A 26,680-nucleotide genomic window follows, 5' to 3' on the forward strand; every position below is an offset into this window, starting at 1 on the left:
AATTACATTATTCTATCATTTATTTATGTACATTTAACTATAAAATTTTTTTTAAAAATCATATAAAATTCTTAATTGTTATTTCCATAACATTTTCACAATAATTATTACTTGTTGTTATTAGCGAACAAAAAAGTAAATTCAGTAAAAAATATAGATTAAAAACTGTTATAACCTTTCAACTAAAATTTGTTGTGAAAATATTGTAGATATAGCTCGACTACTTAAAAACACTATTCAATGCTAAGAAATTTGACCCGTTGAGATTTATTTCATCTATACCAAAAATAAACTAAAAAGGGAAAAAGAGCAACTATTATATTATCAATGTTATAAGTTCAAACCAATAAAAAAAATATTTAAATTAATCTTACAATTTAATTATAGACAAACAGAAGGGTACTTATAATTTTTTTTTTCTTTTCATGCTAACAATTTTAGCATTTCTTTATTAAAATTCCCCAAAACGGACGGCTTGAAACATTGTCATCCGTACAACAACAACAATAACAACAACAGAGATGTCTGTTCTCTGACAATAGCTTCCTCGTTTGGCCACAAAAAATTACCACCTCCTTGCATGGCCTGAAAAAACAAGACCTGGGTTTTTCTCATTTCATTGGTTTTGGTTCATGGGTATCTGACAAGAATTGAAAAGAACGTAGAATATAAGAATAGGGACTGAGAGATAGGTACATATTGGACGTGCTTATTGTGTTGATTGGCTTAAAACTAAAAGGGTTAGTTTCATATCTGATAAAAAAAAAAAAAAAAAAAAAGGTTACAAAATGGCCTCAAGAATGGGGACTGATGAGGAAATGGGTCAGAAAGAAAGTAATGGTTGGATGTTGGATCAGAAGCTTGATCAACCAATGGATGAGGAGGCCATGAGGCTCAAAAATACGTCTACAGAAAAGGTAAGTTTGCATTTCTCTTTTGGTGTGAATTTATAATTTAAGATAATCATGTCCTTGTGATTTTACTCTCTTATGTATAATGCATGTGTGTGAGACCCCCTATTGTTATGACTTATGATACTTAAGTCGTTCTTCAGTTTTAAAAATTTTAGAATATTCATATTGTTATGATGTTACCCTAAAATGTAGTTTCATATTACAGTTTAAATTTATAAAGCTATGAATATGTATATCCTTGGTATATAATGGAGTCAGTTGAATTTATTGAATTGAACAAATTTTTGTATCTTGTTGGGTTGGTTAAGTTGATTCAAAGGATAATTTATAATCAAATTTCAAGTTCAAATTTAATCTTGATATCTTTCTATATTTAAAGTTTCTCAGATATGATTTCATTGTTACTTAAGGCTGGTACTAAGAGGACTATGGAATTGAAACCATGGAAAGGAATGTGCATTAGTGTTGTTAAATTATGAGTCTACAGTATATTGATTGTGATCTTGGACACAACATGGCAAGTACGACATCGGTATGAGATGGGTACAAACACCCCATATGAAGTATTTGTGCTTCATAGATTGTAATTATAGTCATTGTAATTCTTGCATGTGATATATTTGAAGTAATCACGCCAAAGACTGTATTATAGTTAAGGATTAGTGCTGCATGTGCAAATCTAATGGGAAGTTAGTGGATCACCTCTCTCTAAATTGTGAGGTTGCAAGAGACTCATGGTCGCTTATCTTGTGCTTGTTTGGGGTGTGTTGGGTAGTGCCAAGAACTGTTCTTGAAGTTTTTGCTTGCTGGACAGGTCTGTTCAAGACCAACAACAAAAAAAAGGTTTGGAGGCTTGGAAGTTCATTCTGTTGTGCTTAATGTAATGTCTTTGGAGAGAAATGAATGCATGAACTTTTGTAGGACAGGAATATCCATAGCTCAACCGAAGTTTCTATTTTCTGTGGTCCTCATATACGTGGGAACATGCTGCCAAATCTTTGGGCTCATTAGATTTTTTTTTTTTTTTTTTTTTTTTTGGGGGGGGGGGGGGGGGGGGGGGGGGTTTTATTTTTATACATCCTGTGTACATGGGTAGCACCCCATTTTGCGCCTTTTTAATTGAAATTTTTAAAATTATAAAAAAATATTATACCAAGTTAGCACATATAAAGATTGTCGAGTCTACTATTATAAAAAATAAAATATAAAAAATAAAATAAAATTGTAGAGTCCTAGGAATTTGAGTTAATTCTCCTTGTTGACGACTTGACGCAGTTTTATCTCCTTTAGGAAATTTCAACCATATTGCTTCTGCAACTTGCATTCCAGAGTCTTGGAGTGGTCTATGGAGATTTAGGCACATCTCCCTTGTATGTTTACTACAATACATTTCCTCGTGGAATTGCAGAACCAGAGGATGTGATTGGTGTTTTGTCATTGATTATATATTCCCTTACTCTTGTTCCACTCATCAAGTATGTCTTTATTGTGAGTAGAGCAACTGACAATGGTCAAGGTAAATCGTTATTTTCTGGCAAATTACTTCTTTAATTGCAGATAATTATATTATTTTGTATGTATGTCTTACATCCCATGGTGTAAATAATATTTTTGGAACTACAGATAGTGTTATGCCTTTTTGTCTTTGTCTGTACATCAAGGAACAATGAGGACATTGCTAGTATTTCTTCCTACTTCATTCTCATTAAGTAGAATTTTTTCCTTTGAGAAGTGGGAAATTTTATTTCTGATGCCTTCATCTAATAGATACTTGGAAGATGTATCAGTTCAAGGTGGAAGAAAGAGGGGTTTGAGGAGGGATTGGGGGTGGTGGCAGTTGAAGATTTTAAAAAACACTTGCACAAACATTAACACATATGATACACCCGTACACATCACTAAACAACTTAGATAGCCTAACATTTTTCTTCATATGCAGGATATATAGATCACAGTTTTGATATCTAAGATCCACCTTGAAAGTAACAGATTTTAGGCTTTCTACCTGCCTTAGTCACATGGACAGAGTGAACAGAACAAATTTATAGTTGAAAATATTTTATCAAAGATGATAAAATATTAAGAAAATAAATATCTTGAAAGCGGTGCCCTATATCAACATTGCTTCAATATGCAGTATGCCATAAAATTATGCTTTGACACCCCTTTTACACCAAACTGAAGATCTTTCTCCAAAACACAGGAATACAGGATTAATAACAATCTTGTGGAAATGATATATAAAAAGGAAACTAAAGCTTTAATTACATCATATTACATACCACTATATTCTAGATTAGTCTTTTTTTTCTTTATCAACAAAATAGTATTGCACATCCTTTTTTATGAATTTAATGATTTTGACTGCATTCCTCCAAAGGTATTATAGCTTAACAATATCATCTCCCTTTTTTTTTTGTTGAAGCATATACACCTGTTTAATGCTATCAAAGCACCAGTAGGTTTCTCCATACTCATATCCTTATGCCGCAGGTGGAACATTTGCTCTTTATTCATTACTCTGTCGACATGCAAAAATAAAGATTATTCCTAATTATGACCAGAGTGATGAGAAGTTAACAACATATAATTATCATTCATACCTTGAAAAATCCCTTGCTGCAAAAACCAAGAGATGGTTGGAGAAATATGCATATAGGAAAACTGCACTTCTTGTTCTTGTCCTTGTTGGCTCTTGCATGGTGATTGGTGATGGGATCCTCACTCCAGCTATATCAGGTACATTTCTAGATGAGTCCTTGGGGCCTTTTTATGTACTCGGAAATATTCTTGAGTTTTCTGTCTAGAAAATCAGGTGCTTAGATATAATTGATGCCTGCATGGTATAATAGATTAACCACTAAATGAGACAAGCAAGCAGCATATGAAACAAACAGATTAACCACTGTTCAGCAATGTGCCTTGTGTTGGATGAGACATGAACATAAGCAAATTTAATTTCTCTTAGTGATTAGACCATAATAAATACAAGAAGAAGAAACTGTTTACCCCAAGAATGGGTGATTACTCATTGTGGCTTGAAACATGTTCAAAAGATTAACCATATATAAGTTGTTAAAAGCATTTATTTGTATCTACGTAAGAAGAGGATTAAGAAAAAAATAATTTTATGTTTGGTAAATGCCAAGCTACAAATAGGATTAATAATAGAGATCTTGTAATTTATCCAAAAGGACACTTCCATATAATACAAGAAGAACACCAATTGGGGCTTTTAAGTTAGTAGAAATAATCAGAAAGCAAGAACTTCATACAAATCAATCAGTGTCATTGACATAAAAAGGGAAATACCACAACCCTACCAATACAAATCATAAAGCTCTACAAGCAACCTAGATAAGTTGTTTTTTAAAGCTTCTCTCACATCCAACATATGCTCTCCATACTCTTTATGTCTAAGGCTGCAATTGTAAGATTTACCATGCTTGTTAGTATTAATGACATGTTTAGTACTTATGAAATGAAATTATTCTTTCATAACTCTTATACAATATTTTACAGTTTTATCGGCTGTTGACGGGATCAATATAACTCACCCCAAGTTGAGTAAAGGTATCTCAATGCTGCTGAATCATAGATTTTCTTGTATTTGCTTCCTATTTTTGCAACTTTTTTTTTTTGATAGATAACGTAAAAATATTATTAATAAAATTGCCAAACCCAGTACATTGGGTATGTACTATGAGGGCACAAATCAAGAACCAAAATTGCAACAATCAAGAAAAATAGGAAGGGAAGAACAAGAAAAATGAGAAAAGACCACACTCCAATAAAAGAGAGTGTGCAACCATATTCCAGTTTTTCATCATATTCCAGTATTTCATCAATAGTTAATTAACATTTACCTTTTTTCTGTATTACAGATATACTTTTGATGATTGCCGTTGCCCTAATAATAATTATCATATTCCAGTTTTTCATCATTAGTTAATTAACATTTACCTTTTTTCTGTATTACAGATATGGTTTTGATGATTGCCGTTGCCCTAATAATAATTTTGTTTAGTATGCAACATTATGGTACGGATAAAGTTGGCTGGCTGTTTTCACCAATTGTGTTCGTTTGGTTCCTCTTAATTGGAGGTATTGGCATATACAACATTTGCAAATACGAAACCAGTGTCTTGAAAGCTTTTTCTCCTGTCTATATATATAGGTATTTTAAACGGGGAGGGAAAGATAGTTGGACATCCCTGGGAGGAGTTATGCTTAGTTTAACCGGTAAGTTTCTTGTTGTCTAAGTTAATCCTTCTTTTTCACATTTTTAAGGTTTATCCAAAAAAAAAATTCTGTGATTTCAGATTTAGATGACTACTTATGAACTATTACAGGCACAGAGGCACTTTTTGCCGACCTATCTCTTTTTCCAGTTCCAGCTATACAGATTTCTTTCACAGTTGTTGTGTTTCCTTGCCTTCTTTTGGCCTATGTTGGACAAGCTGCATACCTTGTGCAAAACTCAGATCAAGTGGTTGGTGCATTTTATCATTCTATTCCAGGTTTGTTCTAAACCAAAAAAAAAAAAAGAATCAACTTGGGGAGTACTAAAAATTTATAAGGTGATTAAAATCTCATGTCTTAATCCATTCCATGGTCTCATATTTTTGTAAAAGTGTTCAGAGATTTGGAAAATTGTTTATATACTGTGCCATAATGGATACAAATCATTAACGTGATGTGGCCTAACTACGTACTTATAGTGTGCCAAGTTACATGCGAAAAACTCACCTTTGTAAATAGGTTTGCCTAACTTCATTGGAACATTATATGATACAAACCTATGGGTAGAACTCAACCTTGAAAACCAGCTTGCAAGGGGAGGGTGCCCAAAAACTTATAAACACATGTTTAAGCTTACACTTAATCCATGTGGAACACTAAGATCATAACTTTATAACACTTGTAAAGAAGAGGACATAAAATTTGAATATGGTTTAAAACTGGCCATCAGCCTAACAATCCTCATTTTTGCTGGCAAGGGACTGGTTGAGAAAAAAATAAAGCGCTACACATGATCCAAGCAGAGAGAAGTGGCCATTACTAGTGTCAGTTATCCAATGTATAGTCTAGAGAGGAAATAACTTAATGCTGCCTTGCATTTGAGGGAGTGAATGATAAGCCACTCTCAAGCATTGGGATTTTAAACTCACACTTAGAAGCCAAAGACTTTTATGGCTCTCAGAAATGATTTATAATAACTTCTTTCTTGAGTTATTTTAATATTTTAAAACACTCATCAATAGATTTGGTCTCATGGAAACTCTTGTTTTTTCCTATACATTCTGGGAAGATTTTAAGAAATCAAGGATTTGTAGGATTCAGTTGGTAATGTGAAGGAATTTTTTATCTATATGAAGTGGTTCCTAGCACATCATGTTTGGTGGAGATCAAAGATTTTTTGCCTCACTGATATCAAAAAACTCAAACTTTTGTTATTGTAGGTCTTTCTTAATAATTTTATCAGTTTGTCAAGTGGTAGATGCCCCATTCTCCATGGCTAGGTTTGTCTTTCTAATGATGATTATTCACTATTCTGCAGATAGTATATATTTTCCAGTATATGTCGTTGCAACTTTAGCTGCTATTGTTGCAAGTCAGGCCACCATATGTGCAACTTTTTCATTAATCAAGCAAGCAGTGGCACTTGGCTGTTTTCCAAGAGTCAAAGTTATACATACATCAAAGAAGTTTCCCAACCAGATATATATTCCAGATATTAATTGGATCCTCATGATTCTTTGCATTACGGTGACAACTGCCTTCAAAAGCCAATACCAAATTGGAAATGCCTCTGGTAGGTTTATCCACTTTTGAATGTAGTGAAGTTCATGTTATACATCTTCTTTCATCATGATAAATCAAATGCTTTGGGTGAGAGAGCCTAAAATTGTTTACTTGTCGCAAATGTCATTTTTTTTTTAGGTAGTAATGCAATTTCTATGCCTACCAACCACTGAATTCTTCATTTGTAGACTTTATAGACCAACGTTTCTGTGATGTCTCAATATTACAAAATATACAGTCACACAAATAGTTACTAAGGGATATATATATATATATATATATATATATATATATATATATATGGAAATGAGGACTATTTCAAGACATGACATGTTTTATGTCCTTTTTTCTATATGTTATTTCTTCCTTATTTTGAGACATCTTTTCGTTGCATTAAATTCCAAAGATAGATGCCCTAATCATAATGCATAATAGAATGATTTTACACTGTCTCTATTATTTTTCTATTTCTTTATACATTGTTTCATATGCAAATTTTATGCATTTGGGTCAGTTCTATATCCTTATAAAAACAAATTATCTTGCATAATTATGGTTTCATCATACTAGATGGTTCTGACATAGTTGTCACCTTCATCGGTGCCCATGTAAATCAAAATTGTAGCACTCTCATGTCTCTTTCCTTTTGTTAGTAGTGTAAACACCTCCTGTCATGAATGGTAGACAGTGATTAATGTGATGCTCTTGATCATAGGGCTAACTATGCTAGGTAAAATTAAATATTATTTGTCTGATCTTGCATCTTTCTTAATGTCTGCTACTAATGATTCCAAGAAATCTTTGTTGCCAAATAAGAATTGCATTCAGTAGCATAACTTTTCATGTCACAACAGGGGCAGCAGTCGTGATAGTGATGCTGGTAACCACATTTCTTATGATTCTGATCATGTTATTAGTATGGCGCAGCCACTGGATGCTTATCCTGATCTTCACTGTCTTATCAATTGTAGTGGAGTTGACTTATTTTTCTGCCGTAATCCTCAAGGTAAATCAGGGTGGTTGGGTTCCTCTTGTGATTGCAACAGTCTTCTTTATCATCATGTACGTTTGGCATTATGGTACTGTGAAACACTACGAGTTTGAAATGCACAATAAGGCTCCACTGGCGTGGATTCTTAGGCTTGGCCCAAGTTTAGGACTGGTTCGGGTCCCAGGGGTTGGACTCGTTTACAGTGAGCTGGCCAGTGGAGTGCCAAACATCTTTTCCCACTTAATCACCAATGTACCAGCCATCCATTCTGTTGTTATTTTTGTTTGTGTGAAATATCTTCCCGTATACACAGTCCCTGAAGGAGAGAGATTCCTTATAAAGAGGATAGGAACCATGGATTTCCACATGTTCCGTTGTGTTGTGAGATATGGTTATAGTGACCTCCGTAAGAAAGATGATGACTTTGAGAATAAGCTCTTTGATAGCCTCTTCATGTTTTTCCGGCTTGAGAGCTTGATGGATGGGTTTTCAGACTCAGATGAGCGTAGTTTATGCGACCAGGAAACTGAGGGGTCAAGAGATGATTGCCTGTTGAATGGTAATGGCAATGCACCTGAATTTAATGTGCATTCCAACATTTCATCTGGGGATTCAATTGTGCTTGTTGATTCTCCCTTGCCTACAAACATTACTATCATGTCTTCCTGTCAGGCAAGCAAACATAGTGAGGTTAATGGGTTAGAGTTCACGAAAAGATGCAGAGATGCTGGGGTGGTGCACTTAATGGGGAATACAATATTGAAAGCTAAGAGCGATTCACGACTCTACAAGAAGATAACCATTGATTATATATATGCATTTCTTAGGAAAATATGCAGGGAGAAGAATGTGATCCTCCATATTCCCTACGAGAGTCTCTTGAATGTTGGGCAAGTGTATTATGTATAATTCTTTTGTACCATGACCATTCGAGCCTGGATTTGTTTTCTTAAAACTATTACTGCCATAGTTCTGTTGTAGATAGAGTTACATACTTACATGGAAAGGTTCATCCAAAATTCTTTTTAAACACTAGTTCTCCTAATAACATAGAGCAGAGTATGCCATTGAGCTATATGGCGAGCTACAAGGCTCTTAGCGTCCAAAATTCAAATTGGAAAGCAAACTAAGAGAAAAATCTCCAAAGATTGGGATATAACTAGGCAAGCCTTTGCCAAAATGGAACCATACAAAAGAAATCAAAAGACTGTTGTTGTGAACTTGACCAAAGCTAATTAACATCTTCAACCAAGGTTGTTATGCACTTCATAGAAACTCCTTACATTTGTAGTAATATATTATCTTTGTCGTATCAATATCAAAACAGAAGGAGACAAGTATTTTAACTGAAGTGAAGTGCCCGACTGTCTGGTATGGTGTGTATATATGAATTTTTTTGAATCACTCCTTAAACTACTTCCAATTCCTTAAACCCATAATCAATATGAAGCACGAGTTTTAACCCAACTAGCCAACTTGTGCGATGCTTAGGAATTTTGCATTAATGTGATAATACATTTCTTCATTGACCAAAAGATTAGGGGGTGTTTGATAGAGTAATTTGAGATGAGATTTTTGTAGTTTTTTGAAATACACGTGGGTGAAAAAGTATGTGGAAATATGTGTAATATTGTTTAAAATGTAAAAATGTGAGTTTTAAATGGTATAACAAACAGGCCCTAGAAATCCAAAAAATGGTATGAATGAATACAAAGAGATCTATTATTACAACCAAAAAAAAAAAATCCATTTATAACATGACACCCAATTTGTTCCAGAGCAAATTCAAAGAAAAATCCACACCATGGTTCTTGAATCTATACATGGAGTAAACGATATGATTAGCTCTCAATGTAAGCATATCCGATGATTGTTACAATCATCTTTTAAAAACCAAAAACTACTACTTGTCTTTACTATATTTTCATCACTTGGAGTGTTAGTTTTCTTGCTGGTGAATGATGAATCCGTTCTTGGCAAAAGGCCCAAAGGTCTTGTTCATTTGTGGATTAGAGTCTTTATTAGTGGGCATGCAACTCCTTCATTGTTATGTTCCTATGGTTATGTAAAAATGCAATAGTTCTAATTGGAGGCAAAGATAAACCTTATAATGATTTGATGGCCAGTCATATAAATACACTTCATAATCTACAATAGCTGATGAGTTAATAGACTGAAACTTTCTACCAATACAAACTTTGGAACCTAAAGGCTAGAAAATAAAATGGATCGAATGGAAGACTTCCTATTATAAAGTTGATTTTCATTCTCTCTAATGACATGGATCTGGTTACCAAATAGTTATTAGGCACATATTCACATATTATATAAAACTTTTTTCTAAGAGAGTTTCAACCTATGATGTCTACTCCTAATAATACCTCTTTATCATCAACCAAAATACCAATCAATTTTTTGTGTAACCGGGGATTGAACCCCAGATACCATCAGAAACTTTACCAATTAAGCTAACTAGAACCCACAAATCTATATATATATATATATATATATATATATATATATATATATATCTAAAAACTAAAGCTAGCATTTATTGTTGCTATGTTCATATTGCGTCACCTCATCTGCCATGTCATTGACTACATAATCATTCTTTTTTTATTTAATTTTTATTCCTAAATTTTGTTGACAATATTAAATATATAAATATTTTTTTGAGAATATATTTTATATATATATATATAGATTGGCTTTACACATTTATCTTGATCGGTTTTAACTTTATGTGTAACTTTGTCTTTATACATGTATCTGCTTTAATTCAAATGTTATAACTAAGTAATAAAATTAATGAAGAACCTAAAACAAAAAACAATGTCTATGCATATTTATCTATACTATTATATAATAATGGAAGCTTTAAAACAAATCTTACAAAAGCTTTTTTTGGTTCATGTCATTAGCAATCTTTTTTAATTTTTTGCAATTTTTACTTTGTTTAACCTTTCATCTTTTTCAACCATTGTTTTCTTAGTTCAATTTTTCATCTTCTCCGATCATTGGCTTCTAAAATTTTTCATTTGATTCCCTTTATAAATTTATAAATTTTCTCCTTTATATCTTCATAATTTCTACGATTTCACTTTTTTGAACCTTTCAACTACTTCCACCCTTTCATCTTCATAAATTCTACAGTTTCACTTTTTTGAACCTTTCATCTGCTTTTACTCTTCCTCTTCCAACTTGATTTTTTTTTATAAATTTCTTTTACTTCATTTCCTCCTCTCTTCCCTATTCCTTCCAAGTTGTTCATTGCAAAAAAGTTCAACTCTCTCTCTCTCCCCAATTTTGTCTCTTTTGATTTTTTTATTGTTTCAACCACTCCCCCCCCCCCCCCCTAATGCTTCTTTTTGTTATTGTTGATCTAATTGTCACTTCACATTTGTTTCTCATTTTGGCAAATTTGCATAGACTTTTATACATATTTTGGTATTTTGGTATTCCAATTCCCAATAAAAAAAATTCCTCTTTTTTTTATTGATTCAATTAGATGTTAAACTATGAGACTTTATTAATTTTTTTATTTTTAAATAATTTTGGGTGAACAGAATTGTATTTTTTGTAGAGAAAGTACTCTTAATAATTGTATTAGAAATACTATATAGTGCCACTTATTTAGATAAAAGCAAAGGTTAATCAAATGGAAATAATTGAATGAGTGACATATTTTAGCTTCCGCAATTATATTTTCATTATTATTTTTGTTGTTGTTGTTATTAAATATTATAATGATGCACATAGAAACTTAATTATGAGATTTTGCCAATAATTTTTTATTCTGTAATTTTTTTGAGTGGACAAATTTGCAGTTTCTATAAAAAAAATAATCTTAATAGATTATAAATAAATAAAAATTTCCTAATCGATCAAATTAGTCATTGTTAAGCGGTGATTGATATGACATTTTGCAAAACGATGATTGATGAGACATTTTGTTTTTTTGCAAAGCGTCTTCATATAGGTATGTTTTGATTCGATGTATTTTATGGATGTATTGAGATAAGTAATGTATTCAAGAAGAGATATCATGATTATACTTTGTATACTTCAAAAGAGATAGATTGTTCGGAATTAAAAATAACATTAAAATAGGATGCTACAAGTTGAAATTTATTAATGGTGGAAGAAAACTATTTTTCTCGTTCTTTTCTAAATGTCATAATTGGAAAATTTTAATCCACACTATATTCTATCACTAGAAAATTGGCTCATAATACCACCGTATACCCTTGGTGCGATGGTCATTCTACAGGTTTAAATGCTTCTGAAGTGTAGGGGGGCAAGAGCCGAGGTTCAAGTCTCCAGGAGGGAGCTTCACACACATTTACACTTAGATTAGGCTAGAGTAAAAATTATATCTTGTATCAAAAAGCAAATAGGCTCATGATATGAATAGATGAAAATAATCTTAATATAAAATAAAATAAAAATATATATATAAGTTTTTATTTATAGGGAACAAAAAATTCATTACTTAAAAAAAAAAAAAAAAAAAACCCTTGCCCTTTGTTGGTGTTGTAAATAGTTATATAAGAAAAAAAATTACTTGGTTAATAGTTTAATACATTTAAAATGAAATTCTCTTATGAGAAAATACTATGTTAGTCCTAATATATAATTTTATCAATATTTTAAAAAATAAATTATATATTACATTTTACTTTAAAATAATTAGATACTTCCACACATTACTCGGGGTTGCGACTAGTATTATATAAAACTTAAATACCCACTTCCAATAATAATTATATATTAAACAAAACTCTAAACCAATCAAAATGATAACAAATAGAGTACCAAGGCCTCCAAAAGCTCCTCAAACCACTCTTCATATTCTCCTCCTTCATCTTCCTCTTCCCGACATACATCACCACATTCAAACTCCCAATCATCCTCACCCCACAATCCAATTAAAACCCAAATGCACCTTCACCTGTCATATATGCTGTCAACTGGTTTTCCATGGTTAACCTCCATAACCGATTTCAGACTTGCCACTCTCACATCCCAAAGCTTAACCATGTGATCATATGACCTAGTGACACACATTTCATAACTAACAGGTGAAAAATCACCACAACACACATAATTCTTACAACTCTAGCTCTAAAACTGGAGTCTCAAAAGAAACATCCTAATACTTACCAATAGCATCATCACCACCAGACCAAATGGAGCTTATCATGAAATTATGAAGAAAAAAAAACATCAAGGCAATATTATTGGAGCCTATCATTCATGATTAAACTAAAATTGTTAATATCCTTAATAAATAAATAAATAATAAAAATCAAACAGTGTAAATTTAGTCCTTTAATTTTGACTATAATCATAAAATTAGTTTTTCATATTAAAATTATTATCAGTTTAGTCCATTATTTTTTTTTAAATAGTCAATCTAATTCTTTGTCTAAATCTTTTAGTTAGTAAATGAAATCGTTTAAATGTTCTTTATACAATTAAAATTTTTTAACTGAAAACATTTATAAGATGCACTATTTAAAAGATATTATTGTTTGATAATATTTTTTAAAAAATTGCTTAAATGACTTCTTGTACTAATTTATTTGGACAAAATAATTGAATTAACTCATTTAGTTATTTACTAATATATTTTACAATTTAATAATTATTTATATCCTTCCCAACCTACAACTTACATATATTTATCAAAATATATAACATACATGAGAAAGAATATGTAGGAAGAACAATCAAGATAGAATTAACCTCAAATGTGTACCAAAATCTAGAATCACACCTAAATTGAAAAGGTTATATTCTCACAACTAAAAACACTTAACTCCATAATCGGTTTAGCCCAAAAATAGTGTTAATCAGGTGATTACATTTAATTGAATATAAAATATAATCAAAGTATACCCTATCCAAAACATATACCCAACTCAAAGACCATATCCAAATTGAGAAAAAAAATGGCATAAGTATATTGTAACAAATCTTAAGTAGCAAGCTGTTATGTTTTCAAATGTCCTAATGATTATCACCATATATCTTTAGTAACAAGTTATTATTAATAGGTAAAAAAGTAACTTCAGAGATAGGCCCATATTGAAATCAATAGAACTTGCCACCTAAAATTTGTTGTGATATTGTTATTGATAAAGCACTTCACTAAGGAATATGTATATTCACGTATGTCCATGTGTAATAGTGTGAAAGGTATGGACCAAAGTGGGACTGAAGTGGACCAATTAGACCGAAAGCACCAAATTGAAGCTAAAGTACTGAAGTGGACCAAATGGGACTGAATGACCAAAGTAGACCGTACCAGATCGAAGTAGACTGAAATGAATCAAAATACTACACTGCTGTAGCTCAACAAGAGCATAGCAATAATAAATACTACACTTCAACTTTTAAAAATTATATAGATTATCCAATATAGGCACGCATTCCAAAGAGAATTGAAAAAAAAAACAATCAAACAAACAAACAAAAAAAAACAAACAAACATGTAGAGGATAATAATCATGTCAATGTTGTTTTGAGGTCAAACAACCTATCGTATTCTAAAGCAGTCTAAAAACTCCAAACAAAATCCATTCCATTCTTGATATAATTCAAATTTGGCTATTGATATCAATCCACCACTCCACACTTTTCTTTATATGGCCTATGCATATCGTCTATGTCAGCACTTTATTCCCTAAAGACAGCTGTCTCTCAAGACTCAGGATGCTTTTCCTTTATCACACTCGTAAAAGATAAAATTTTGTGTACTCTTCTTTGGTAAACCTTTTACGAAGTGAGTTAAATATTTCACCTTTGACAAAGAAGATTTATAAGATGTAAAAGAATTCCTATTATAGTTTTTACATCACTTCTTACAAACGAGTGCCAAATTGAACCTAATGATTTCCAGTAGAAATGTTTACTTTCTTTCCAGGAAACAGGTTATATTTCCTGATATGCAATGCTGCAACATCCATCATTATCTCAAGAGAATTTGATTTAATTTATAAAGTTCATGAACTAATTAAAGGTTGCATTGCCCTGAACAAATGACAAACCATGATTCCTACACAAGGGGAGTACAGTACACAGTTGACCTTGACCCATGTGACACTGATCAGGGACCCTACAAGCAAATTTGTAGATCTACTTCAAATTCATATTGCTTAAGTTGATATAAGCTTCTCCCCATCACAACCACAAGAAAATACTAGTTTTCTTACAAAATACTATTCGATAAGAAAAGCCACAAAGGGTCAGGCTTTCTTTCCTAATATTCTTAAGGCCAGGAAACACTGAAAAATGTAAGTTCTACACAACAAACAGGGTTGGTACTTTATCTTCACTCCAAAATATTTCCATCCTGAGAGTAATAAAAAATGATAATATTTACTATTACAAGTTACAACAATCACCCGGCAACGCTCCACCATAAAGACAAATTTGTATTTTGTTATTCACACATAAAACCAAATGTCTGTATTTACTATGGATACAAAGAAATAGCTTTACATATAAACTAATTTTCTTCAGCTTTCTCTCAAACACGAACATACTGTCCAATGATGATTTGGTACCAACCTATAGTTTCAACCTCTAAATGGGAGCTCCTTCTCCCTAATTATATAATACACAATCTTTACATGGTATACAAAGATAAACAACGCTCAACATCACAAATCTTGATAAGAGCTAAAATGGATTAAAGGAATCATCGAGGACAATCACTTGGGCACTGAGGTCTGTGGCTGATGACCCTGTGGCTTAGTTGGGCAAGCTGCAGACATCTCCCGTAAGCGCCTGGCAATCTCTGTAAATGATGGACGGGCCACTGGGTCAGGGGCCCAACACTGCTCCATTAGTAGTCTCCATTCAGAATCGCAAAAGCTTGGCACAGGCGGTCTCAATGTGTTGTTCACTATGCCTCCTGCATGCAAAAAGAGAGGCTATCAGATAATAGAGTATCATTTCTAGCATAACTTCCCTATCCACTAAGGTGTGATGGAAACCACAGAAATATCAAACTGGCAAGAAATATTAGAAAGATAAAATTAGAAATTGTCATTTTCTTTAATAAACTAGTAGTACTAATTCCAAAAGGGAAGAGAATAGAAAATATGGCCAAAGAAACCCAAAATAAAGGTCTTATCCAAAGCACAAAACTCTCGCTTTTGTGGAATCTGGGAGAGGTGATTAGGGCAGCCTTACCACCATTTTTTTTTTTTTGGAGAGGCTGAGTCTCAAAAAGAAACCCTAAATGAAGTCCCAAATTGAACTCAGAAATTAAAAGGATTATCTGCTGTAAAGCTTGCTGGAGAGACTTGATTTGGCAGTGATCATTTTCTAATATTGGCCATCAAGTTAGGTCTCTGATATCTATGCTAGGACCTTCTTCAGCTCTGTTGCCAGTCAATTGGTTTCAATGTTTTGATTTGTTGGATTAAGTTTATTTCCTACCATGCTAGTTTACCGCATTAAGAGTTAAGTCATATTTTACATATTTTTCCAATGTGTGCCAGAAAGCTCACTTGCCATTTGATACACTTAAAAAGGAAAGTTTCACATTCCAGGTGCAGGAGTGTGTGCCACACAAATAAAATTTAAGGGTTTTAGTGTGCCACACCTTGAAGGGACACCTCAAGAACCTCTCTTAAACCATTAACTGATAGCCCTTAATAAACTATGTTATAAATCGAAATTAAACTCCCCACTAAAAAGGCTCATGCATTAATCTTAGAAAAGAATTTCTCTTGCACGCTGTTTCAGCAATGTTTTAGAATTCCAGGGAAATCGAAATTTGCAAAATGGACTGAAGCCCACATGCCTCTAGACTAAAATTTGTAAGACATTAAAGAGAGCGAGAGAGAGATTGTTTCTAACCTATTATTGCTCCATAGTGCATATTTGCATAAGGCTCCTCACCGGTGAGAATCTCCCATAGGACAATACCAAACGAGAACACATCAACCTACAAAAACACAACACGTTACACATGCATGCAACTAGGATTGATTGGGTTCAAAACAGATAAAAAAGGTTCATGCAAGAAAATCCTCTTTTTAAGTATAATAGAAATTTCTCAAACCAACAGATGGTATAGGCCAAGTTTGCGTCTCCTGAAAGTACTAAAGAATCATCCACTATAATGTTTATAGCTAATTTCTTCCTCTTCAATCTGCAAGTAAGAAATAAAATTTTAGATAAAATTTTAGCATCTCACCTTTTCAGAGACCTTACTGCTGCTACCATTTAATAGCTCTGGAGCCATCCATGGAAGTGTTCCCCTTACACCACCAGTAACCAAGGTATTTCTTTTAATTTTTGACAAGCCAAAATCTCCTACCTGCAAATGAGTAGCAATTCACCTAAAAACTGTTGTTTGATTCAGAACTTGGTAATTAGTAATAAATATGGGTGGAAGATAAAAATTAAAAATAAAAAATAATAAAAAAAGGAAGGCACTACAAAGGCCTTGTGGATCATTAAAAGAGAGACATTTACTAATAGCTTTGCAGGCCGGTGGTATGTCTCTTCCTCTAAAAGGTGGAAGTCTAAGGCTCAACCTCTTAGTGGGGGTTTGTGATGTTAGGTTTTTACTCTATTGTTTGTAGAGAGAGAGAGAGAGAGAGAGAACTTTGTTAGAATAGTATTGGTTAAGTGATTAGATTCACCTTTTCCTATAAGTTTAGGCTTTTAGAACAACAAGTAATTTACTCAAGATTCATCTTAACTTCTCAAACTATTTATGAGGTCTGCCAAAAAAAGCAAAGCATCAGTAAAACTTACCTTGCAAATAGGTCGTAAAGGATCTTTAAGGTTGACAAGCAAGTTGTCACATTTCAAATCAAAATGAACAATATTCTTTGAATGCAAATATTCCATTCCAAAAGCTGCATCCATTGCAATAATGAGTCGCTTGCGGCGGTCAAGATGCCTGGATATTCAGAAAACATATTAGACAAAATAAACCTCAGCAACATGTCTAAGATAAGAGGGAATTCTGACATATTAGAAATAAAACCAAAATATTACCTATCCTTGCTTAGCAACACATGTCTAAGCGAGCCATTTACCATGAACTCTGTCACAGTTGCTAGTGTTCCTCCAGGTCCATCTTGCACCACTCCATAAAATGCCACCACATTGGGATGGTGAAGCTTTGAAAGAATTTCAGCTTCACGCCAGAACTCCACAGTCTGAAAAGTATGATTACTGGTTACTGAGAAACATATGACAAAATCAATCTCCCTTAATGAGCAAAAAGAAACCAAAGGAACAAATTCACACACAACACTGCTGATGAAGACCACCATCCACCAGTAAGTGTAAGAAGGAAACTGAAGCACCACAAACAGAACTACCCACCAAGGTAATAATTGAGGGATCACGGCCATCTCAAATTGGTAACATAAATCCTTCCCAGGCTTCCATTTCATAATTTGGGTAATACAAGTGAAATGTTAAGTGACCAACTTAAATTTGACTATCACAACTGAAACTTTCACAACTAAGCCTTTTATGTGCTTATAATCAATAATTAAAGAGCAAGATAATTTCTTTTATTATAAGTAAGATAAACACTCAAAAGATCCATTGAATGAAAGAAAACTCACCAATCTTTCTTGCTCTGATGAGCGACCCGTAAAACAGCTCTTTTTTATTCGCTTAATGGCAACATCAGTTCCTCTCCATTTTCCATGATAAACAGTCCCAAATGTGCCAGAACCCAATTCTTTCAGCTCTTCAAGATCTTCATTCTTTATGATCTGTTATGGAATCCAAAAATATAAACAACAAAGGGTTTATATAGAAAAACTAAAAATCAATGTCATCAGTTGACATTCTCCTGAAGTAATCAATCAAGTGAAGCATAAAATTGGTTCAACATAAATGCATAAATTACCAGATGGTCTTGCAAAACTTTAACACAAACGAGTACAGAAAATCCTGTCATGGAAGAAAACAACATGCAGTGCAGAGAAAACCTTTTTTTTTTTCCTATGAGCAAGTTGCACATACCCCCAGTAAGTTTTGAACCCACGACCTCACACTCCACTTCGCTCTTATAGAGGAAGTGTCATTTGAGTTAGAGTTCATTAGCTTTAAAGGCAGAGAAAACAACAATCAAAATGATTTTTGGGTGGAAAAAAAGAGCTCATTCTCTCTGTTTTTTATTTTGGAGAGAAGGGGGGACAGCAGTCAGTTCATATGTGCATTGGAATGAGTATGAAGAGAATCAGTTAACTGAATCGATTGTGGGTTGGAAAAATAAAATGGTAACAAGTATGGAGAATGAGTTAACAAAACTGTTTAATGGATTCTCAGAGACTACTGCACCTCCAATGTATAAAACTCCTTCCCTTAGCCATCAAACAACAACTGAGGAGGTCATGGTGGAATTACCAGTGTTTCCCACATTAAGGGAAAGCTTTTTGCCTCAAGAGCTATTTTGGAGTCTTCGACAATGATGACTGCAGAATATGTTTTTAACTAAGGATGAGCTTGATTTTACTATGCTGGACACAGTACTAATAGAAGGAGATGATGCTTAGATCTCAATCACTTTAAAATGTCTTTCAGACACCTACGAATGGCTTCTAGAAACCAAAGAACATATAAAGCCTCGGAATTTTCTAAAAGATGCACGCACAAAAGAAAAAAAATTAGAAGTTTAAAAGTCAAAAAGTAGATCATAATTTAATTGACTCAAACACACCGTTGAACTAAGAATTGTATTCCTGTGACCACTGCACTACTTTTTTCACCATGCACACTTTCTTATACTTGTCACATCTGATCATATACAGAGACATAAATAGAATAGGTATCTATTTATGCTCTGGACATCATGTGGATCCTAAGGTATTCTGAAATAAACACTCTCACTCCTCTTCTTTAATATTGTTCCATGCTGTAGTTTCTAAACTTCCATATTTGTCAACATAGATATTCAATGTTTTCAAACCAAGTGTGAGCCTAAGCTAGCCTTTCGATCAAACATCAGACATAAGAACATGAGCATATCAGCCTAATCACCTAACAATCCACTGAGACAGTATGTGAGACCCTTCCAATTCCATAATATTAAGTGACACTATTACATTTACGTTGTAAAGACACAAAACTACACAATAGAGACTAGCATCTTTATATGTTAGTTAAAATTTTTGAAAAGCTTTTGTTTGAACCCCACTTCCCCCACTATCTAGCTATCAAAAAACAAATCTTGAACATCTTTTAAAGCAAACACGGACCAAAAAGAATCAAGTTGGAGTTAACTAGCTGTACTTATCAAAAAAAATATGAGGGAAGGCAGTACTTTTCTTTTCAAAATAACATACTCCAATAATCATGCAACTTGAGGGATTACATACATCACACATCAGAACATGTATGTTAGAAAGCCACAACAGTGAGCAATTGAGACTGTCATCTTAATGTGTCATTAAAATTCTTGGAAAGCTTTAAACGCAAACCTAGACCTAAAAGATAAATCTGCAGTTATCTGGTTGTAGTGATAAAATTAAGAAGAGGGGAAGGCAGCATTTTTTTTCAAGTAATCCAATAATCTTGCCTCTCACATATACACACACTGACACACAGTTGTAAATGAAACTTCAGAGTCCATACCAAACATGCTTTTAATGCATTATTTTTCAATTGCTTGCTAATGCAAGAAAAGTACTACAAAGTCCTATCCAAACAGTGCCTTGACAAATTTATTGGAGTGTAAGATAAAAGGCTTTCATATAAAAATAACACGTAGCTTCGTTTCAGATGGGCAAAATAAGGCATGATTTAACTCAAACTATGAGCATTATACCTGCAAGGTACTAATATCAAAATCTTCAAGAGAAAGATCAACAAGAGGTGCACCAGTATTCTGAATATCCAATTTCCCATCCTACAAGTGAAAAGAGAAATAAGAATGAATTGCCACAGGAAAGAATTACAAGTGTAATAACAGGGATTGCTAAAGAAAAATGTATAGACAATGTACCTGATAATCTGATTCTGGCATTCTGACGTTAACCCCATCCAATTGCACACTTTCATTGCCCTTGAGCTCAGGACTGTAATCTGGATGCAAATTCATGGTGTTGGATCCAAGAACAGCAGACCCTTGTCGAATGTCCTCATCAAAATTGATTCGGGAGTCAATGTTACTAAGGGCAACTCCATCAGACATTAAAGGCGGATAGCTGTAATCTATAGCAACCTCTTCCTCAGCATTTGTAAGTGGGGATGAGAAACCCAGATGATCTTGATCCATAAGAGAAACATCTTTTCTAACAAACTCATCCTGGGCCAAGTTTCGAAAGTATGACCAATGCTTAGGTTCATGATTCTCCATGTTCAAACTCAAGCCAGTTCCGTCACTATGCAGTGGACTGATACCAGAGAGATTTTCTGAGATTCTCGCCTTTGAGAATACATCAGAAAGGAAATCACGAGGAAAGCGGTCATTAATATCAATAAGAATATCCCCTTGCTCAGGAGTGCCAACAACAGCAGACTCTTCCATGTGCTTGCCAGAAGTTCCTTGACTTGCTGTTACATTGTTCAAACCAGTTGTGTTTGTATCCTTTATAGAGGCGTCTTTGTAGTTTTCTTTTACCCAGGCCAATCCACGATTATCCACAGGATTAATTACATGTCTCAACTCAGATCTCTGTAAATTTGACTCAAGTGCGTCCCCAGAAATATTCGAATTTATGTTACTGATATTGTCAGCAAACTCTTTATATTTTCCAAATTTTGCCAGTTCATCTTCAACAGTCTGACTATTTGTATATAGTGGTTTTGAAGATGAATTCACCTGCTCAGTCTGCAAATAAACATGTTGCCCATCATGCAATTTATCAACTGATTCTGCAATTGATTGAGAACGATCAGAACGTGCTTGAGACATCAGAAACTGAGGATTAAAGGAATCATCAGATTTGGACAAACGATTCAACTCTGCCTGCTCCCTGGGAAGTCTCTCAGAATGAAAAACCGGTGGAGGAACCATGGTTGATTCATAGCTAAAGTCAGCTGGATAACCCTCAGAGCCACCATGTCCCGGAGTGAACCGTCCACCAGATGCATAAAAATGGCCATCATCACCATTTTTTGTCCCATCATGTACACCTTCAGGGAGCTTTTTTTTCTGAATGGACTCCTGGAGCTTTTTATTACTTTTTGTAGACACCAAGGGAGATCCTATATCTGCTGCTGAACTAGCAACCAATACTTCTTCCCTAGAAATATAATTCGGAGCAGAAGAATCATGTGGATGAGAAGAAACATCATACTCATGGGCCAAAGATTGATTGTTATCAGTTTCATTTATCTTCTGGAGTGAGCTCTCTCTTTTCATTTTTGCCTCCTTAAAAGATGCTTCCTTCTCCAGCAATTGAATTTTCTCAGGTTCATTTAGCTTCTGGCCCGAGCTATCTCTTTTCAATTTTGGCTCTTTCACAGATACTTCTGAATCTTGTGCATGAAAGCCACTATACAGCTGCTCATTTAAACCTGCCTGTTGAGTCAGATGGCCATGGACGTGTATTGGAGGTAAATTCTCCCCAGCTGCTGCATGGTTAGAACGGTCAGAACCATAAACATATTGCAATGGAACAGACAAAGGAACAGTCTTATCATCTTTCTTAGGGAAGCTCTCCAATGGGTTGAAAGGAGAGAACAGATGCTGCCCAGCTTCTCCATGATGTGTCCTCTGTCCCTGGTAAGGTTGTGATTTGGATTCAAAAGCATTAGATGAGCTTGGTGGCTGCAGTTGAGATGATTGAGTAGTCAATGAAGGTGCATTAATTGTCAAATGTGCAGTACTGGGCCCGGCTAATTCTGGCACTACTCGACCACTCCCCCTTTCAACATTTAGGCTGAGCAACTCATCCAAATTGTTTCCTGAAGCACTTGCTAAAGCACTTGAGCTCTTTCTTGAACTTAAGTCCATACCATTCACAGCAACTACATACTGAGCCTCAGAATCACCCTCAGGGTTTTCAAGACCAAAATGAGCATCCTCCAAATCAACACTAGAAAACAAGAACATCCTAGGTTTCTGTGATCCCCCATCTTGCAGTACAACGCATTCATCCATCATATTTTGTAGATCCTCATCAGAAGATACAGACACTAATGCATCAAGATCCTCACCAGGAAGCTGATATTTTATTGAATGAGTTTGATTGTAAATTGTCAATGTTTTCTGCACAAGATCCTCCCAAGAAATATCCCTCCTTATCTGGATAATACGTGTTTCACCACCAACATATCTAAGCTTTCCATCGCTTGGACGAGGCAAAATTTTACCACCAAAGCTGCAGAGGAACTTCACCTTTGTCAATGAGCTATCAGAGGCCCCCGACGAGGCATAACCATGAAGTCCTCGATTAACGTCATTCCTTGATGAGGTTCGTGGCACCGATCGCACAGAATCATAACCACTTTTGTCCTCATGTGTGGAAGATCCCCCTTTCTCAAAATCCTGAATGCGGCCCTTTTCCACCGAGTTGAGCATTGTGATATCTGACCCACTTTCTGAACCCCTGTGATTATTTCCCAGTATATCTTTGAGCTCCATATACCCAGTTGTACCGTGAGGTTCACCATAAGAATGTTGAATGAACTGCTGCCTAGGATTCGCCCTTTCCCGCATAAATTCAAATGCAAACTCCTCACCAGTTTGAATGGAGAAATTCACAGGTCTAGCTGCAACTGACATATTGTGATCTGGAGGTCGCAAGTTGGTGTTAATATTACTCGATGGATCCTGGGAAAATCTTTGATTTGCAGACCCAAATCCCTCATCTCTACTTTCAACATTGCTGTATCGAATCTGTTGATCCCCAGTGCCCTTACCGAGATTTCTCTCCATTCAGTTCAACTTCAATGGGAGAAACCCCCAAGGTGAGATACCATAAATATTGACCCAGTGCAATATCAGCACAACCTTAAGTGCATTTTTCCTGCAGATAGCCCTCAAATGCAGACAAGTGTTTCAGATCTTCAACCAGGAATCAAAGAGTACACAAGCTTTCAGTAACTCAGTCACCCAGATATAGAACTCTCCTACATTAAGCAATCTTTAAGAAAAATTAGCAATATTCTCCAACAAGAAAGGATACTTAAAGCATTTAATTATACACCATAAATACAAAGATCTTGTATCACTATATCGAAGATCTCAGCAAACTTCAAAGGAAACAAAATTGTAAAAGATAATTCTGTATAAAGGAAATTTACATCTAAAACAAAACAGGCCAAAGACAGTAGTCAAACCACTCAACACAATAAGCACAGAATTTTGGAGAATTTGAGTAATGCATTTATAAATCAACATACATCTTAACATAAATTAAATTAAAGATGTCATCACTACAACTCAGAACAAAGCTAACTCCTTGTAAACAATATAAGAACCGTATTAGGCTTATCCCATTGATTTTAAGCTTCCAATTACCCACGAGCCCTAGACAATGGCAAAATCTTAGCTTCAAAATATCAATCTATTGTGTTTTACTTCTCATTTTCTCAGCAACACAGCTGACTAAGTATAAATTCATGGCTCATGTTTCTCATCTCAATTCACAAACAAACAGAAAAACCATGAAAGATTAGTATAATCCTAGAATCGACTCTTAACATAGTTTTAGATTAACATTCGATCACATTAAAAGGGTACATCTTGGAGCTAAAATTAAACAAAAAACACACATGCACACATAAATGTAACCAAGAATCAATGTTCCTAACCAGTAAATTAGTCACTGATGATTAACGAACCTCAAATAGACCCAACAGAATTGGATAAAACTGCAATCAGCCAAAAAGGTATCTGAATTATACTAGCTTAAATGTAATTAACATACAATTATCTTCAATGGGTACCAAAATCAACATAAAATTAGCATTACCAGACGAAGTAAGCACCAAAAACACACCTAAAGAGTTGACTAGAACTGAAATTGTCAAACCAAGTGCACCACTTTGACTAAATATTGCTTGGTTTGAAAATGATATTAACAAGTAAACCAGTGTAACAGACAAGTAAAGTAAGCACACAAAAAAATAGAAACCCAGAAAACAAACACTTTGGGTACACAGAAATCAGCCTCAAAAAAATAAATAAAGATTTAATCTTTAAGGTCCCAGAAAAACCCAGATTCAGCACCAAACAAAAACTAACAAAACCCACAAAAATTAAACTTAAAAATCTAACATATCAAGTCAGACCCACTTGAATTCAATCAAGATCAGCTCGAAATTCAACATCAAAATCCAAAATCGCCCATCAAAACACAAAATACAAATCACTAATTAAAAAAAAAAAATCAAATTTTGAGAGAGATCAAGCTCTCAAAGTATATATATTTACCTGGAAAATTAAAAAATAAAAAAGCCCCCAAAGAAATAATTAGCACCAAAAGACTCAGAGCTTTGCTTACTCTTCAGGTGGACTTAAGCAAAATTTTCCCTTCTCTCTTTTTCTCTCTCTAAGATAGTTTATCTTCCAAAGCTCAAAGACTCTCTCTCTCTCTCTCTCTCTCTCTCTAATTTTCCATTTTCAAAATATTTAATTTTTTTAAATAGAATAAAAACAATATTTTAAGTGTTTTTTGATTAGTTTGAGCTCTCTCTCTCTCTCTATTTACGACTTTTTTTGTAAGGTAATGATAGTTTTTTTTTTTTTTTTTGGTGAGAGAGATAGGGGCATTCTGCATTGGGGCCTGTTTGGACGACATGTTTTTTGAAAACTATTTTGGTAGATAGAAACAATACACACGCTGACAGGGGGCACAGGGCACAGCTCAGGACCTTTCTCTCCCCCACTCTAATTTGCACAAATATCCAATACTTTAATGATTAAGAGAAAGACTAAACAGCCGCATGCAATTTTGCTTGTTTGTGTTTAAAGTTTATCCAAAAAAAATGATTAAGAGGAGAGAGAAAAGTTTATCGAAAAAAAATGATTAAGAGAAGAGAAAGAGAGAAATAAATGTCTAAAAATAATGATAAAAATTTCCTTTTATAAGTTGATAATATTGCACAATTGCAGCAAGATTTTGTTATTTTGGACACTCTATTTGTGGAGTTACCTCTCTTTTTGTTATATGACCTTACTGATTTTAGTTGTAACTTAATATGTACCAACCCTACCTTCATGGAAGTGTAGTTTTGTTTCTATCTAATTTCCAACTACCAATATGTATTGCACAATTAACATTATTCATAAGTGTATTTTCCCAAAAATAAAAGAAAATATTGAAGAGAAGACAAGTGTCTAAATGGATAATTCTTATATGCTTTGGTTGGTGTGAGAAAAATATGATTAAAAATAGGGGGAAGATAGAGTGAGAAAAATGTTTTTTTTTTGTTTGGATGGAGTGAAAATTGAAAGGAAAGAAAATAGGGCGCTTGGAGTTTTCCACCAAAACCCACCATTTTTTTACTTCCAAATTGAGATGAAAAAAAATGAGAGAAAATTATAATAAGAAATAAAAGTACAAAATTACCCTACCTTTTTAATCTTTTACTTTTGATAATAAGCACATAATAATAATTTATTTTATATCTTTTAACTTTTTCATCCTCTCTATCAAATACACATGGTGAAAAACATAATAATTTTTTGTTCTCTCCCTTGTGTATCCTTCCAATAGGAAATTGTACGTTTCATTGTCCCAACCAAAAATAGCTAATAATGTATAACATGGATATTTTTATAAACTTGATATTGTACATTAATGTACTGTTTATATATTATAAACATATTTCCCATTATTATAAAAAAAAAGTATAAAATCATAAAATTACCTATATAAAGCTTTTCATAATTGGTTTTCATCTATTAAGGTAGCACATTGTAATTTATGCTACTAAAAATAATGAAAGCAATGTACGCATGTGATGTTCTACATCTTCAACATTTTTAAGTTTTTTCTCTTTAAATTTTTTTTTTTGGAAACAA

At 33.7% G+C, this 26,680-nt stretch overlaps 2 protein-coding genes across 3 annotated transcripts; one reads left to right on the forward strand and one right to left on the reverse strand.

Annotated features, from left to right (window-relative positions):
• The first annotated feature begins 788 nt into the window (after positions 1 to 788).
• LOC142644674 (potassium transporter 11-like) lies at positions 789 to 8,677 on the forward strand. Its single transcript, XM_075819248.1, has 8 exons — positions 789 to 917; positions 2,205 to 2,430; positions 3,408 to 3,653; positions 4,437 to 4,487; positions 4,896 to 5,156; positions 5,267 to 5,434; positions 6,475 to 6,729; positions 7,574 to 8,677. Exons 1-8 carry the CDS (start codon positions 789 to 791, stop codon positions 8,617 to 8,619), a joined length of 2,382 nt encoding a protein of 793 aa, XP_075675363.1. The 3' UTR covers positions 8,620 to 8,677.
• Positions 8,678 to 15,139: 6,462 nt separating this feature from the next.
• Positions 15,140 to 25,290, reverse strand: LOC142642031 (RAF-like serine/threonine-protein kinase 24). Of its 2 annotated transcripts, none has more exons than XM_075816379.1 (9): positions 25,088 to 25,290; positions 20,708 to 23,781; positions 20,531 to 20,611; positions 18,321 to 18,473; positions 17,740 to 17,903; positions 17,494 to 17,641; positions 16,928 to 17,050; positions 16,588 to 16,675; positions 15,140 to 15,634 (listed from the first exon to the last, which is right to left on the reverse strand). In XM_075816379.1, the coding sequence occupies exons 2-9, from the start codon at positions 23,585 to 23,587 to the stop codon at positions 15,432 to 15,434; spliced, it is 3,840 nt and encodes a 1,279-aa protein (XP_075672494.1). In that variant the 5' UTR covers positions 23,588 to 23,781; positions 25,088 to 25,290; the 3' UTR covers positions 15,140 to 15,431. The 2 variants fall into 2 exon arrangements, with proteins under 2 accessions (XP_075672494.1, XP_075672495.1); XM_075816380.1 differs by having other exon boundaries at positions 20,708 to 23,795; positions 25,088 to 25,287.
• Positions 25,291 to 26,680: the final 1,390 nt, after the last annotated feature.

The sequence above is a fragment of the Castanea sativa genome, chromosome 7, assembly GCF_040712315.1.
Source record: "Castanea sativa cultivar Marrone di Chiusa Pesio chromosome 7, ASM4071231v1".
Classification (NCBI taxonomy): Eukaryota; Viridiplantae; Streptophyta; class Magnoliopsida; order Fagales; family Fagaceae; genus Castanea; species Castanea sativa.